This window comes from Psammomys obesus, unplaced genomic scaffold, assembly GCF_907164565.1.
Source record: "Psammomys obesus unplaced genomic scaffold, mPsaObe1.curated_primary_1811, whole genome shotgun sequence".
Lineage (NCBI taxonomy): Eukaryota > Metazoa > Chordata > Mammalia > Rodentia > Muridae > Psammomys > Psammomys obesus.
The window spans coordinates 6177093-6194372 of record NW_026593286.1 but is presented as its reverse complement, the minus strand read 5'-3'; the positions used below and the strand labels follow the sequence as shown (position 1 = coordinate 6194372).

Sequence of the window (17280 nt, the reverse complement as noted above, 5' to 3'; positions counted from 1 at the left end):
GAACTTGTAAAGGACCCAGATTTCCGTTCCCAGCACCCACACCAGGGGGTTCACAAGCTCCTGACACTTCATCTCCTGAAGTTTCTAGCCCCTGTCGCCACTGGCACTCATGTGCACATATCCACACACAGATTCACATACATGCACAGAATTAAAAATAATAAAAATGAAAGACAAAGGCTAGAAAATGGCCGTTTTAACCATCTCAGTGAGCACAGAGGAGGGGGATACAGCACGCTCACAGCGGTGCACCAGGAACTTGACCCTTTCCTTACCCCAGATTGAATTTCCACCCATTAAGCCATCCCTGCAACCCCAGGGCGGACAGAGGGGAGCACCCTCAGCCTTCTATGTCCTTTTGTGGCTGACTTAATTCGCTTACTGTGGCATCCCTGACGTCACACATATCAGAGCTCTCTGTCGTTGTTGTTGCTGGAGACTATTCCATTCCGTGACTACTCTGCACTCCACTGTATGGGTGAGCCCTTTGTGCTTAGCAGCCCGTCCGTCCCTGGACTCTTGGTTCCCATCTCTTGGCTCTGGAGTCCTGATTCATTCTTGTTTCTGTGCATATGCTGCTGGGCAGTGAAATCAGGGTCTTCCTCCTAATGCTAAGCAGGTGTTCTTTCATAGAACTTCATCCCAAGCCCCTTATATGTTCTTTTTATTTGTTTTTTGACACATGGCCTCTCTACAGAGGCCCGCCTGTCCTGGAACTCATCAGAGATCTGTCTGCCTCCAGAGTGCTGGGACCCTCTATATATTCTTTAAAGCAGGATGTTTAGACCTGCGACAAAGAGTCTCTGGGTGGCAGGAAGTATAAGAAGGACTCACTGGGAAGGGAGACAAGGAGCCCTTGGGAAGTCCTGTGAGGCCATATGTATAGAAAAGGAACCTGGGTAGGAAGTGGCTAGGAGGAGGCCAGGAGCAGGTACCTGAAGATGGCTGGCTCAAGGAGAGAAGGGGTCAAGGTAGACCTCCCATTTCACGAAGCTGGCCTTATTTCCAGGCAAGAGTCCTTGGCTAGAGTGACAGCCAGCAGAGGGGCCAGCCACCCTGGGTGAGGCCACTTCACATCTGTAGGTGGGGTGAAAAGCAGCTTATAAAGATAGACGGACACGAGACACACAAGAGGATGGTAAGAGGATTGCTAGGAATAGCTGTGGCAGAGACACCAGAAGGGTGACCAACAGGAAGGTTCACTACTGAATGTAGCATCTCTTGGGTTCCAGAGCATGTCCCACTATATATGCCCAGAGTCCAACATTTGGACCTGTTGGGTCAGTGTTGTTTGACTAAAAATGAAGAAGATAAAAGACATGAAAATCAACACGTTGGAGACTGGTAAGATGGCTTAGAAGTTAAGAGCACTGGCTGTTCTTCCAAAGGTCCTGAGTTCAATTCCCAGCAACCACTTGGTGGCTCATAACCATCTATAATGAGATCTGGTGCCTTCTTCTGGCCTGCAGGCACACATATGGGCAGAATACTGTATAAATAAATAAATAAATAAATAAATAAATAAATAAATAAATCTTTTAAAAAGAAAGAAAATCAACATGTTAAACAAGGTCTGTTTTGAGTCTGAAAAGCTCAATGACAGCTTTTTTACTAGAAGAGGGAGAGGGTTCTCTTCTGATGAGGCAGCCTTGAGGGGTTCCTTATGGCAAAGTGGCCTGAAGAACCTTGCAAAGCAGAAGGCTGCTGAGTTACTTTTCAGTAGATGAAACCAAGAGTTACACCTCTGGGAAGCTAACACGCGTCATTTTGTCCTGACCTTGCCCCCTTGGGCCTTGCAGGTATGATGCTGGAAGGGATGGCTTTATCGACCTGATGGAGCTGAAGCTCATGATGGAGAAACTAGGAGCCCCCCAGACCCACCTGGGTCTGAAGAGCATGATCAAGGAGGTGGATGAAGACTTCGATGGCAAGCTCAGCTTCCGGGAGGTACCTATGGCCTGCTGAGCTGAAAAGACCCCCAGTCTACAGCCCCTGAGTGCAAATGAGGTTGCCTCTTGAGAGTGCTCTCTGATTAGATATTTAATCATCAACTCAGCCTTTTTCCTCCTTTATTTTATTCACTTTACATCCTTGCAACCCCTTCCTGCCTCCCCTCCCCATCTCATCCTCTCTCCCTCCTCCTCCCGCCTCCTCTTTTCCTCAGAAAAGGGGTGCTCCCTTTCCCATCCACCCCAGCTCACAAGTTCCATCAGGACTAAATGTGTCCTCTTCCCCTGTGGCCTGTCAAGGCAGTCCGGCCAGGGGAAAGTGATCTAAAAGCTGGCAAGTGAGTCTATTTCTGATGTAGTCCCCACTTCCCTCACTAGAGGACCCACCTGAAGCCTAAATTGACCATCTGCTACATCTTTGTAGGGGACCTAGTTTATGTATGGTCCTTGGGTCAATTCAACTTTCAAATACATCTTTTGTAAACTGTGTGGGTGGCATGTTCCTATAATCCCAGCTCTCAAGAGATAGAGGAGGATCATAAGTTCAAGGCTAGTCTCAGCTACATAGTGAATTACATGAGACGAGACCCTGTCTCAAAACAAAAACAAACAACAACAACAGCAAAAAAAAATCTTTCTTGGTTGCTTTTGTCTGTTATCCAGGTACATGAAGGCTGAGGCAGGAAGATTACTATGCCTGACTTCTTCGCTTCTTTGTGTGTGTGTAAGGCTTCGAGATGTTTCAGTTGGGCATGATGTCATATAACTTGTGACAGCATCCTAATGACTGAATGGTAGAATTAGACCATCTTCTGTTGTCCTCTTGTAGGTTCTGAGTCAGCTGGGCCCTTGGGATCAAGAGCAGTACTTTAACTACTGAGCCATCTCTTCAGCTTCCTTTCTCCTATTCTATTCAGAGGGTACCCATAGGTGATCCAATTGATCACTAAGGCTAAGCTACTTGGCCATCTTTTCATTAGTTTCCAGGATGGCCATTTCTCACAAGAGTAGGCTTGGTGACCTCCAAAGCAGTTTGGTCAGAGCTTGGCCCCTTGAAGAGGCTCCAATGACATTGGCATCAGTCCTTTGTGAGATCCAAGCTTTGTCTTCGTCCTGTTTCCAGGTTGTCCCAGGTATGTGGATTTGGAAGTATAAGACCATCTAGACCCCATAGCCTACACTTTGCTGTTTGATTTTACTTTACTGTATTCACCCAGGGCCAAGCCTCCTGGGCTGGAATTCAGACCTCAAGATGTCAGAGCAGCACTGCTGTGCCCCTTGAGCAAGTTCTCCTTCTTTTCTGAAGACTGAATCTATGTCAGGCTGGCTTCAGACGTAGATCCTTCTGCTTTAGCTTGCCAAGTGCTGGAACTGTAGTCTTGTCCCGGCATGCCTGGCCACCTGGAATTCTTTCTGGCCTTTTCGGTGAGACAGAGTCTCACTCTGTTGTATATACCATCCTTGAACTCACTATATAGTCCACCTGGCTTTGAACACACAGCAGTCTTCCTGTCTTAGCCTCCGTAGTGCTGGAAATTATAGGCATGTATCACCACAGTCGGGTGGTTCTCTCTCTCCTGCTCTTAACTCTCACTTGTGTGTGTGTGTGTGTGTGTGTGTGTGTGTGTGTGTTATATTAGGAGTGGGGAAAGTTAAGACAGGGTCTTAGAAAACATGTTTAAAAATATGTGTATACATGTTTTATCTGATGTACACCTGTGTATCGCATGTGCCTGGTGCGTGAGGGCAGAAGAGAGCAGCAGCTCTCCTGGAACGGGAATTATAAACGGTAGTAAGCTGACATGTGGGAGCCGAGAATCAAACCTGGGTTCTCCACAAGAACAGCAAATTCTGTTAACTGTGGAGCCATCTTTCCATCTCTAAAGACAGGATTTTGCATAAAGCAGGACCTTATTTACTGTATGAAACATATATGACTCCATGCATGTGTGAAGATCAGAGGAGAACTTGGAGGAGTCAGTTCTCCCCTTCTATGTCAGTGCAGGGCTTGAACTCAAGTTGTCAGCCTTGGCAGCAAGCATCTTTTCTCGCTGAGCCATCTTGTCAGCCCACCCTTGGGTTCTTGACACATCCTTTCTCTATAGGGAGTTACCTTTGTCCTAAAATAGGAAATGTATTTCTGTCACTTAGAAATGAAGAGCTCTAACACAGGAAGTATTTGTACACCTCTAGCCACAGTCTTGAAATTAAAAATTCCCTCAGTCTCAGGACAGCATCGATAGGCTTATGGCTGAAGGAGCTTCTGAGCTGTGCTAGCTCCCTCTGCCCTCTGTCTTTGTTCTCTGCCTCTCCTTCCCTCTCCCTTTCCCCGGAGTCACAGCTTGGACATTTTCCAACTCAACACCATGCCAGTCTTTGTGGACTATAAATAGGAAAACAAACAAGGTTGGGCAGTGAAGGAGATTGTCATTCAGGGCAGTGAGTGAGTATAAATGGGTGAAATGGGAGTGCCTGGTGTGCTGGATGCATTCAGGTTGAACTGGATTGTTTTTGTTTGTTTGTTTGTTTGTTTGTTTTTGTCTGACTGAGGTTGGGAGCCCCTGAGTTATGACAGGGATGCTGTTGATCATCTGTTAACTGGCAGAGTGAACTTGTACAGTCTTGGACCTCAGGACTCAGAACAAACAGTGCTGGAAGAGGCCTGAGGGATTTGTTCATGTTTCAGGCTCACAATGCCCTTCTGTGAATGTGAACCCTGTCACCTCCACTTAAACTTTTAAAACTATGCCGTATTTTTTTTTAATTTTGTGTTGAGGGGGAAGGGGTTCAGGGGTGCCACGGTACACCTGTGGAGGTCAGAGGACAGCTTCCATCACATGGGCCCTGGGGACCAAACTCAGGCTGTCAGGCTTGATGGCAAACACTGTGAGCTATCCCACCAGCTCAGGAAAACTGGGTCTGGGGAATGGAGACTCCCTGGATGCTGATCTGGGAAAGCGCTCGCTCTTTCCTGAGTGGTCTCCTTGGGTCCCTGAGAAGTATTGCTGTGGAAGGCAGCGCCTCGTGGAGTCCTCCAGTAAATGAAGTGCTTTAAGGATGGCTAGGTGTTTGGCCTAGTTTCTGCTGCAGTAACAGAATGTCCCAGCCGGGGTAATTTAGAAGGAAAAGAAGTTTGTCTTGGCCTGCAGTTCTGGGAGTCAAGGGCATGGCACCGGCCTCTGCATAGCCCTGGCACAGGCTGCGTGCTGCTTGAACTCAGGGTGGAAAGCAAAGGTAAGTGTGGCAGAGAGAGCATCACAGTGAGAGAAGAACAGGAAGCAACTAAGCCCCCTTCATAATGTGAAACCCCTGAAAAAAGCATCCTCCCTCTCAGTGGCCTGTTAGTCTTCTTAAGGCCACCATCTCTCAACACTTTTGGACTAAGGACCTGGCATCACAGGAACCATGCACTGAGGGACAGGCATTTACCTCATCCCACAGTTCACATCTGCACTGCCGAAGTCTTTACTGCGTCCATCTCTTTGGAGAGAGAGGAGAGAGCCAAGAGAGACGGCAGCAGCTACCATTGTCTCCATCCTCCTGGCCTCTATCCCATTGCTGGGTGCCTGGCCTCCTTTTGACAGGCTAGTTTTCACTCTAGCCAATGTTGCTGGCTCTACGAACTGCTGCAAACTGAGTCTTTGCTGGCCTCTAGTGAGAGAGCCGGGAGCTGCAGGTGGGTGGGGTGGCCCAGGGGACCTCAGGGAAGCCACAAGTCCCTGCACACCTCACTTCATCTCTTGGATTAGGACTCACCAGTGTCCCCAGCAGGGTGAGGGCTGAGTGAAAAACAGGAAGCAGGGAGTTCAGGCCTTGGGAGCAAAGACACTGGAGCTGGGAGCTGGGAAGCCTGTTGAGTGGTTGATTGTCTTTCAGAAAGGCATTCTTTAGGGCAAGTGGCCGTTAAAGATGTGGAAAACTGCACGGCACTTCTTAGGCAGATAAATTTGCAAATTTTTGAAAAGCTCATTTATTTTATGTGTATGAAAGTTTTGCCGACATGTATGCACATACATGTGCTGTGCAGAGGCCAGAAAAGGGTGTCGGAGCCCCTAGAACTGGAGCTATAGATGAGCCACCCTGTGGGTGCTGGGAAGAACTCTGGGTGTCCCTGCAAGGACAAGTGCTCTTAACCAGGGATCCGTTTCTCCATTGCCCCCCTCCCACAACTTGTAGGTTTCTGTGGGGTTAAAGCCTGATAACCTGAATTCAATCCCTGGGGCTCTCATGATAGAAGAGAACCGACCAAGTGTCCTCTGACCCCCATACATACACCATGGCGTGCCATAGACAAAATGAATAAAAGGTAATAAAGCTTTTTTTTTTTTTTTAATTTGCAGGGTTTTTAAAATTTACTTTGGGCTAGGGTTTCACACCGTAGCCCACGCTGGCCTGAAACTGTTGGCAATCCTCCTACCTCAGCCTCCTGACATTGATGTTACATGTGTGAGCCACGATGTTAGCTTTATGAAAATTACAAAGAAGAGAAATAATCAGAAAGTAACCCTGGGAGAGGAGGGGAGGAGGAGGAGGAGGAGGAGGAGGAGGAGGAGGAGGAGGAGGAGGAGGAGGGACTTGTATTTAAGAATTTATTCTGTAGAGGCCCTAATACAATTGACCTCAAAGATTACTTTGTTCAGGTTATACATTTTAAATGTGGAAGAAGAGAGTGGATTACACACACACACAAAATGTGGGACTTACTAAGTAACCGTTTGGAGGAAAATAAAGTTAATGATTACCCTCCCAATAGAACAGAATACATTTGAGAGATTAAATATTTACGTGTTTAAAAAAAAAAGCCATAAAAATACCAGGCAGAAACATACCTGACTGTTTATGTAACCTTGGTGTTGAAGAACATTTTCCTAAGCCGCCTCTGGTAACAGGAAAGAAAAAGATTTGACAGACTTTATGTAAACATTTTTCCCAAGTCAAAAACTGCCATAAAGAACCCAGGAACAGCAGCACACATGGGTGGGCTCGCTCGCTCTGGGAGCCCACACTGGAGTATCAGCTGAGACCAGCAACACAGTGAGACTCTTGCATCTCAAAATTCATAAACAGAGCCATTGTGGCGTTGAACATTTTTAATCCCAGCACCCAGGAGGTAGAGGGAGGTAGACCTCTGTGAGTTTGAGGCCAGCCTGGTCTACAGAGGGAGTTCCAGAACAGCCAGGACCACACAGAGGAGTCCTGTCTCATAAAAAGCAAAGAACAAACAAAAAGTAATCAACAGGGCTGATGAGGTAGGCTTGGTGGATAGAGGCAATCTGATGCCAAGCCTGCCAACCTTGAGTTCCATCCCGGGACCCACATGGTGAGAAGAGAGAACTGACTCTTGCATGCTGTCCTCTGACCTCCACATGTGTGTTCTGGCATGTGTATAAACAACAACAACAACAAATAACCGCAACCATAACACTAAAATGACAAGGAGCAGAGCTAACACGTTCTAAGTATACTAAGGCCCACAGAGATCTCTTAGTAAACCACAGGAAAAACAGGACACGTGAGGAAAATAGAAGTGACTGAAAGATATTAAAAAGGCGGGTGGGCGGCTGGAGAGTTGGCTCAGAGGTTAAGAGACTGGCTGCTCTTCCAAAGAACTCGGGTTCAGTTCCCAGCTACCATATACAACAGTGGCTCATAACCATCTGTAGTAAGAGCTGGTGTCCTCTTCTGTTGGACAAGTACACATGCAGGCAGTCTACGGTATAAATAGTAAGTAAATAAATAAATCTAAAAAAAAATAGGTGCGGTGCAGATGGGGCGCGGGGGATGACTCAGTGTGTAAAGGCCAGACATGGTGAGCTGGGCTTACTCTCAGGGAGTCACGTGAGAAGAGAATCGGCTTCTGTAAGTTGTCCTCTGACCTCCACACGTGCCATGGTGTACACACACACACACGCGCGCGCGCGCGCGCACACACACACACACACACACACACGCTTCATTAAAAATAGTGTATAGGAGTTGGGGGAAATGGCTGAATGGATAGAGCATGGTCCTCAACCTGTGGGTTGCGACCCCTTGGGGGTCACATCAGATAGCCAAATATCAGGTATTTACAATACGATTCCTAACAGTAGCAAAATCACAGTTATGAAGCAGCAACAAAAACAATGTTATGACTGGGCTCACTACAGCATGAGGAACTGTATTAAAGGGTCAGCGTCAGGAAGGTTGGCAACCACTGGGGCAGAGGCTCCAGCTGTACTGGTTGTGCAAGCCTGACAACTGATGTTTAATCCCCGGAACACGTGTAGAAAGCTGGGTGTGTTAGCACATGTCTGTGAGCCCAGCACTCCTGCGGGGAGATGGGAAGCTGGAGGGTGAGCTAGTCTCAAGCAGACAGCAGTGACAGAAGCAAGGCATGCCCTGCCTCAGTAAGGTGGAGGCCAAGAACTGATGCCTGCCTTGACCTCTGATCTCTACTCATACGCTGTGGACCCTGCATGCCGATACTCAGACAACAGGCTAAAAACAAACAGGGAAATAAACGTGAGCTAGACCGATGCCTTCAGTCCCAACACTCAGGAGGCAGAGCAGGCAGGTGGATTTCTATGAGTTTGAGGCCTTCCCAGTCGACATAGCCAGGCCTAGCCCAGCCAAGCCTACAAAGTGAGACCGTTGTCTCAAAGAAAGAAGGAAATGTTAGGATTATAGGCCTACACCACCCTATCTAGTTTATGAAGCACTTACTAGGGACTGAACCCAGGGCTTTCCTGAACCGGCCTACTCTGACCCGATTGTGTGGATTTCTGAGGGATAAATTCCCAACAGTCACATTAGTGGATGGAGGAGAGAACAATATTTTAATTCAATTAATGTGTTTGGTGCTGGGGATCCGATTCACGTCCTTATTCACACTGACCGTGTGCTTTGCCACTGGGCTATGCCGTTGACCCTGTGCTTTTGGTCCTGATGATCTGGTAAGGAGCAAAATAATTATCCACACAGACATAGGCATAAACACGCTTTTCAGGGCTGGAGAGATGGCTACGAGTGCTTGCTGCTCTTGCAGGGGATCCAGGTTTGGTTCCTAATACTTAGACCAGGCAGCTTGCAACTGCCAGTAACTCCAGGTCAACAGGTTCCAGTGCCCTTTTCTGAAGTCTGTGGATACCTGCACCCACACATGTGTCCATATGCATTTAATTAAAAAATATAAACAAAAAAATTTAAAGGCACCTCTCTCTCTCTCTCTCTCTCTCTCTCTCTCTCTCTCTCTCCAAAGTTACAAGGCAGCCTTGGCTGTCCTGTAATTCACTATATAGACCAGTAAACCAGGCTGGCCTCAGACTCACAGAGATCTGCCTGCCTCTGCCTCCCTAGTGCTGGCATTAAAGGCAGGCGCCACCACCATCTGGCAAAAACTCACCCTTTTCAAATGCTTGGCAAGAATGGCATTTGCTCAGGCCAGAGAGTTTGTTATGGATGACCCGGTGACACAGCAGAAGAGTAGAATAGTAGTAAGTCTTTGTCCTCTTCCTCCTGCAGTTCCTGCTCATTTTTCACAAGGCCGCTGTTGGTGAGCTGCAGGAAGACAGTGGCCTGCTGGCCTTGGCCAAGCTTTCCGAGATTGATGTTGCCCTGGAGGGTGTGAGAGGTGCCAAGAACTTCTTCGAAGCCAAGGTAAGCGCCCGTCCCTTCCCTACCCCGCCTCCACTCTTCCCTCACCCTGCCCGTGTGGCAGGCACTTCCTGTCCAGAGAGCCATTAGCTTCCTCAGCACAAGGCTGGGAAGTGAGGGTGACTCCTCAGGCCATGTAGAAATAGACACAGCACGGAAGATGACTTGTTCACAGAGGCAACAAACCAGAGGGTTTGTTGCTCCTAAGCCCCAAGACACACTCTTCATCTAGACCCTGCTAAGGGTTTTTTCTATCTCCACAACCAGTTGAGTTGCTTCTGCAGCTCCCCCACCCTTTTTTTTCTTTACATCTTCAAATCTGGGGTGGAGGTCTAGAAAGACGCCTCTCTCGCAGGGGCCTGGGGTTTGGTTCCCAGTACCTATATTGGGCAGCTCACAATTCCTCTAATTTCAGTTCCAGGGACTCTAACATCCTCTTCTGTCCTCTGCAGACATGTATATGCAGACAAAACACTCTATAAACAATAAAAATAAATAAATCTTAAAGGGCTGGAGAGATGGCTCAGAGGTTAAGAGCACTGGCTGTTCTTCCAAAGGTCCTGAGCTCAATTCCAAGCAGCTACATGGTGGCTCATAACCATCTATAGTGAGATCTGGTGCCCTCTTCTAGCCTGCAGGCACACATGCAGGCAGAACACTGTATATATAATAAATAAATAAATAAATAAATAAATAAATAAAAACAAAAGCAAACAAGCTGGATGTGGGGACATATGCCTTTAATCCCAGCACTTAGGCAGGCGGAGGCAGGTGGATCACTGTGAGTTTGAGGCCACCCTGGTCTACAAAGTGAGTCCAGGACAACCAAAGTTACACAAAGGAAACCCTGTCTCAAATAAGTAAGTAAGTAAATAAATAAGTAAGTAAATAAATAAATAAATAATTTTTTAAAAAAGCACTGACTACTCTTCCAGAGGACCTGGGTTCAATTCCCAGCACCCACGTGGCAATTCACAACCATCTGTAACTCTTAATTCCAGTTCCAAGGGACATAACACCCTCACCAATGCACATGAAAAAAAGATAAATGTTTAAAATCTTGAGAGACACAAGTAGAAGAGGTCCAGGGAAGGGTGCCAGCGTGGCCTGCCCCACACCAATGTTCGCATCACTGAAAGTGGTCCGGAGATTGGAAGGCCCCACAACCCTGCAAGTTCACAATCATTGACCACTGAGACACCTCTCCAAAGCTAGCTACTGCAGCTTTGTCCCTTCCAGAGCATCCCTGCAGACACACAGACAGGAAAGCCCTCTACACCTGATGCCCAGCAGGCACATGCTCCCCACCAGGTAACCCAGCAGCAGATCTGCCTCTTGCACCCACATCACCGCTCTGTTTCCATTTGTACAGCAGAGGTAACAACGGGATTAATGAGTTTACATGTAGAGTGTTGCCTGGCTCGTAGGGAGCAGTCAGTGGGTGATCCAAGCTATTGGGATTACATGCTTCTTCAGTTGGTTTCCAGCCTCTGGGGGACTTTGGGTTTCTTCCAGGAGCTTGCCCAAGACCACAGTGAGCCTGGTAACATCATGGCCTGCTTAGAGCTCTAAACAGGACTCTAATCTCACTAGTTAGGCATGCTGCTTGGAGATAGAGACTCTGATGGCAAAGGCAAGCCAGCGTGTTGACTTCTGAAACCCAGCAAGAAGGGGACAGAATATTTGCCCTCCTAAGGGCGCCCACACAATATGGGGAGGATGTCCAGTGACTCATTGACACAGGGGAGCAGAGATGAGGACAGGGTTCCTTCTGTGATGGAGCCTCTCCAGCTACTAGGGCTGTCACATTTGCAGTCTCGAGTTTCTTGGGAAGGGTCCTGGGGCGGAGGTGTAAGAGCAGCAGGACAGTTGGCTGCTGCTGTGCGCTGAGCCATGTGCCCTAGGTGAAGCACATGAGTTCCCGAGGCTGTGTCATCTGGGCATGCAGGGCCTGTCCTGACTTGCCTGGGATCCCTGCTCCAGTCTCCTCCAGTTCTTCAGAACTGGAAATTTTCACAACCGATTTGCAGAACCTGGAGCTCCCTTTGCCCACAGCTCTACCTCTGCTTGAAGTAGAAAACTCTGCTCCCTTTGGACCCACCTTCTAGGGCAGCCTGCTCCTGGCTGACCAGGCCTGGAAAGACCCCATCCTTAGCGCCTGTATTCGTGTGTGAGTGGCACCATCTTGTATCTGTTCAGGGTGCTCTCAGATACTTTCAGGGCGATTATCAACTGGTCTGTCTGTAGAGCGGCAAATAGTCTGTCCCTGGAACATCTCCTTTCAAAGGCACCAGGGCACCTGGCAAGGCTTTTCCCATAACACTGCTGGGGTAGAAGGGAACTGGACACAATCTAAAAATCCATTCTCGGAGACGTGTCCATCACAGTGTGGCCATATGTTTGCTCGCTCTGCAGCCGCCAAAGATTGAGATGAGGCTTCGTAATACGTGAGGACAGATGTCCAAACTAAACCCAGCGAAATAATGTGTGTGTGACACCTGATTTTAAAGACTGGCTACAGCCTAGATAATTACGCATGAAAGTATTAGCAACAGTTACGTCGAGGGACTCATTTTATTTTTCTATAGTGTTGGAGAATTAGTGTGCATTCTTTTTATAAGGAGAAAAGATGAAACACAAAAAAGAAAAAAAAAACCAATAAACTTGCTGTGTTTATGTGTCTGCTTCCCCAACTAGAGTCAAAGGCAGAGTAGGCGTGCTATCTTTGTAATTATAGTGCCCAGTGTGTAATGGCCCTCAATGTGAGTGACGAATGGAGGGAAGCACCGCTTGGATTTGGGAGAGGCCACAAAGGAAACGGCACTGGTGACAGATGTTCCGGGATGAATGGGGATTCACCTTGTAATCAAGGAAGGGAGGCGTTCTGGTCATGGGAACTGCAAGGGAAGGTCTCCGAGGCGTGGAGTGGGGCTGGAGGCTAGGGAGGACTGGGAGTGTGTGAGGGGCAGGGCTGCTGCCACAGCTGGAAAGCCAGTCCAGATGCTAGTGTGGAGACTCAGGGACTGGGGCCCCGCTTCTCCCCCCTCATCATGAGGTTACTGACTCTGAGATCAGATGTTCGCCGGATGTAACCCCAGGCTGAGGGACACCTGTAGACTGGCCTCCCAGGCCCAACCCAGCTCTCTTAAAAAACCTTTTTGGGTGTGTGGGAGGAGGGGGAGTTGTCAGGGAACGTGGTTGATCCAGCACTGCAAGCGGCTTCATGTGCAGCCAGGCTGGGACCACACAGCTACAGGGGCCGGGGAGCCCCCAGAGGTGCCTGAGCGGGTCTGACATGAGGAGGACAGAAGTGCTGGGTGAGGCTGGTACCTGTGTGCAGGTAGGAATATCAGCTTGTCAAGCCTGTGACGGTGGGACCAGGGACAACGTAAAGACACAACTTTATAGCTACAGTGCTCCTGACTACCTTACTGGGAATTCTGGGAAGACCGACATGAGGTCTGCGCTGAGGGAGGGGAGCTGAGATTTTTCTATCAAGAAAGCCCCTCCCCCTAGTGGGAGTGGTGTGAGGAGGAAAGGTGATAAACTGGGCTTTGGTATGACGTGAAGATCACTTCAAGCACAGTGAGGACATGTGTGGATTTGACAGGTATGATGATGACTGCAAATGGTCCTCCAGTCATGGCCACATGTAGGTTTGACTCCAGGGGCCTCCAGAGGGCCCCTGGGAATATGAAAATATCTGTCTTTCTTGGCGGTCTATGAGTCTTGCTATAGGTGTGGATCATGAGGCGATTCTTCCATTTCCTGTAACCACCTATACCCATAAGTGCCGAGGAGCGTGTGGACAGGTGGGGCTGGGTATGTGACCATGACTGCAGGTACCCAAAGATGAGGTGTCAGATGTCCCTGGACTTACAGCCAGGTGGTTTCGAGGCTCCTGATGTGGGTGCTGGGAGTTGAATTTAGGTCCGTCTAGAAGAGTATAGTGGGTGTGCTCCTAACCTCTGAGCCATCGTCTCTCCAGCCCTAGCCGTTCTCTCTTTCCACCGTTTGGGTCCTACAGGTTGAACTCAGGATGTCAATTTTGGCAGCCAACCATCTGGCCAGCCCTCAGTAGAGGTGTTTAAGGGATCTGATTCACCCTGTCAAGCTGATTGCATTGGGATGGGACAGGAATGGACAGGAAGGAAGAGCCCTGGGAGCCAAGCCTCCATTGCAGACACTTGAGCAGGTGAGAGGGTTAGCTTGGAGTTAGGTAAGAACATTTCTGTTTACTTTGCAGCTTCTGAGAGGAGTCAGCATGTATTGATATCAGGGAGAACTTGTCTAAGAAACATGGAAATACAAAGCAAGATGGCTGAGAAGGTGGGACATGGGGTGCGGGGGCTGACGGGTTAGGATCAAGGGTTAGGGTCTGGGTTATAAAACCCGGAGGCAAGACGAACTTCTGTGGTGGAGGAAATGAAATCTTCCGCTGTCCTAGATAGGAATGGCGGGGAGGGAGGGTGTTGGCGCTGGCTCAGACATAACACCCTGAAGGTGCCTGATGTTCTCCCGCTTGAGGTTGGTTTCTGTTGGTGCTGTGTGTGTGTGTGTGAGAGAGAGAGAGAGAGAGACTTGGGACAGTCTCCAGTGGTGTGGGCTTCCTGCTACCACCACCCTGGTGCTGGGAATGCAGCCATTGGACAGCAGACCCCAACTGTTGTCCCGTCTTGAAGATAAGGGTGCTGAAGCTTAGACAGTGGTTCCTTGGGAAACATTTAGCAACAAACTATCGTATCTAGTAATCCTGGCAATTCAGGAGGCAGAGGCAGGAAGGTTAAGAGTTCAAGGCCCTGATCCACTGTGTATGGAGCTCAGGATCTATCTAGGCTACAGGGCACCCTGTCTTAAAAACATAAACCGGATGTGCTTGCTCTAGTTTGTTGTAACTTCTCTAAATAACATACTTCACGTCATTCATCATACTCCACATAGCTGTTGCTCCACAGAGAGGTGCTTTTTTTTTGGGGGGGGGGGGGCTCTTGCATCTGTTGCCAGGTTGTGGTTGCAATGGACAAGCGAAAGTAGTTTCTAGAGCTGGAGAGATGGCTCAGTGGTTACTGCTGGCTGCTCTTCCATGGGTTTGATTCCCAGCACCCCCATGGCCGTTTATGACAGCCTGCAGCTCCAGTTTCAGGGCTTCCGAGTCCTCTCCTGGCCTCCGCAGGTGCTCCACGTGGGTGTGGAGCACAAACATACATGGAGACAAAATGCTTAGATACATAAAAAATATAACTGTTTAAAAAAATAGTTTCAGGGGCTGGAGAGAGGGCTCAGAGGTTAAGAGCACTGACTGCTCTTCCAGAGGTCCTGAGTTCAGTTCCCAGCAACCACATGGTGGCTCACAACCATCTGTAGTGAGATCTGGTGCCCTCTTGTGGCGTACAGGTGTACATGCAGACAGAACATTGTATACATAATATATAAATAAATAAATATTTTTAAAATTACTTTGTTAAAAAAATTAAAATAAAAATAGTTTCAATAGCTCATAGTTTAAGATAATTCATAAAGAAAAATGTGAAAGAATGAACATTGAAACCTCAGGCTGGGTGTGATGGAGTATGCCTGTAATCCCAGTCCTTGGGAAGCTGAGGCAGAAGGTTTGCTGAAAGTTAGAGGCTAGCCCAGGCTACATAGCAAGTACCACGACTGTCAGAGCTACATAGTGATTGTGTCTTAAAGCGGGTTGTGTGTGTGTGTGTGTCTATGAATGTGCAATAGTTCTGAGGAAAAAGCCTTTCTTGATGGAAGAATTACAGCTCTGAGGAGAAAGAAAGCTCCTGGTAGTCAGGAGCCAATACCACAAAGTCAACACTGCACAACAAACCTCACACAAGAGATTTGTTGGGATAGGCACAGCGGGTATTTTAGGTGAGAAGCAGCCTGGGCCTGAGCAGGAGACAGGCTTAGATAGGGTTTCTTGGGAGAGGAGTTTTCCAGGGTGGGGATTGGTATGATTTCAAGTCCTGAGCTTGGGGCAAGCCCAGGGATTGGTGGGTTTTCATACTGGGAAACACAGGCAGACTTTTTATCCTGGGGGTCAGGGGAGGAGGAAGGAAGCTTAAGCGATAACCCAGCAGTTAAAGTGTTTACTGCATGAAGGTCAGAGTTCAGATCTCCAGAACCCTTTGTGAAGCAGGATGTGTTAACGCATATCTACTATCTCAGTACTTTTCTGGCAAGAACAGAGCTAGGGAGATGCAATCCCCAGAAGCTAGCAGACCATCAAGCCTGGATACACAGAAGTGAACCAGAAAGGAACCTTGTCTCCAACAAGGTGAGGGTAAAGACCACCACTTGAGGTTGCCCTCTGACCTCCACACTCATGCACCACCAACAGAGAGAGAGAGGACAGAGAGCGAGAGAGAAGCACACACAGGTGGAGAGACATAGAGAGAGGGGTGGGAGGAGAAAAACTTCAACTTCATTGCTTGGTGTGCTGAGCAATTTCTTGATGATGATTTCAAGTACCACGGGGTCATTGTCTCGCTGTTTCTGGGCACCTCGTAGCACAAGGCAACACATTTGAAGTTTGACCTACAGTTTTAGCACTTCCCCCAGTGCATTATGACAAGACTGTGTAGCCAGAGACAGTGAAGGCTGAAAGTGTAGTGCCGGCTGTTTTCCATGGTGTAAACGTTCACCCTAAAAGTGTAGTGCCGGCTGTTTTCCATGGTGTAAACGTTCACCCTAAAAGTGTAGTGCCGGCTGTTTTCCATGGTGTAAACGTTCACCCTGAGACTGAGTTCAAGCTCTCAGTGGAACGTGGACGCACATGGACCCAGGAAGCTGCTCACAGGCATCATGTCATTTCTCCATATTCCCACGCTGGAGACAGAGCGCTAGAAGATAATAGGAAAATGTAATGAGAGAATCCGAATGTCATGGCCCTTTAGTACTCACCATTTGCTGTCGGTGCAATTGATTACAGATTCATACGATTAAAAAATTTGTAATGACTAATTTTATCACAGACATTCTAGGAATGAAGCAGTTGGTTTTTGAGCAGTTACAAGGCAGCTACTTGGAGTAGCGGAAAGACTACCTCTCTGTCTTGCTTTGTTTTGATTTTTTTTCCCCAGTTGAAAGAGCCAGAGGTGGGATAGATTGGTGATCACTGTGAGGAGAGATGAGGAAGAAAAGCCATTGAAGGCCCAGCTCTGGCAGGGAATTCCGAGTCCCAGCAGTTCTAGCAACTGCCCTTAAGAGAAGGTTTGTTTTTATTTTTGAGTTGGTTTTTGTTTGTTTGTTTCTTTCTTTCTTTCTGAGACAGGACTTTTCTGTGTAGCCATGGCTGTCCTGGACTCCCTTTGTAGACCAGGGTGGCCTTAAACTCACAGCAATCCTGCCTGCCTCTTCCTCCCCAAGTGCTGGGATTACAGGTGTGTGCCACCAACACCCAGCTTATTTTTTTTAAGATTTATTAATTTTTATGTTTTATGTATATGAGTGTTTTGCCTGCATACATGAACATGCACCATGTGTCTGCAGAGGCCAGAAGAGGGTTTCCAGAACCCTTGGAACGGGAGGTTCAGATGATCGTGTGCTGTCGAGGGGTGCTGGGAAACTGAACTTTGGTCCTCTGCAAGTGCTCTCAGCTACCAAGGCTTCTCTCCAGACTGAAGAGATTTCTTTTCTTTCTTTCTTTCTTTCTTTCTTTCTTTCTTTCTTTCTTTCTTTCTTTCTT

General features: G+C 48.0%; 1 protein-coding gene across 1 annotated transcript in view; it reads left to right on the top strand.

Moving 5' to 3' along the window:
- Positions 1–17280, top strand: part of Efhd1 (EF-hand domain family member D1) — a 46461-nt gene that overhangs the window by 23365 nt on the left and 5816 nt on the right. The window contains exons 2-3 of the mRNA XM_055616792.1: positions 1800–1947; positions 9453–9587. Of these exons, the coding sequence (XP_055472767.1) occupies positions 1800–1947; positions 9453–9587 (283 nt within the window). The remainder of the gene's footprint in view (positions 1–1799; positions 1948–9452; positions 9588–17280) is intronic.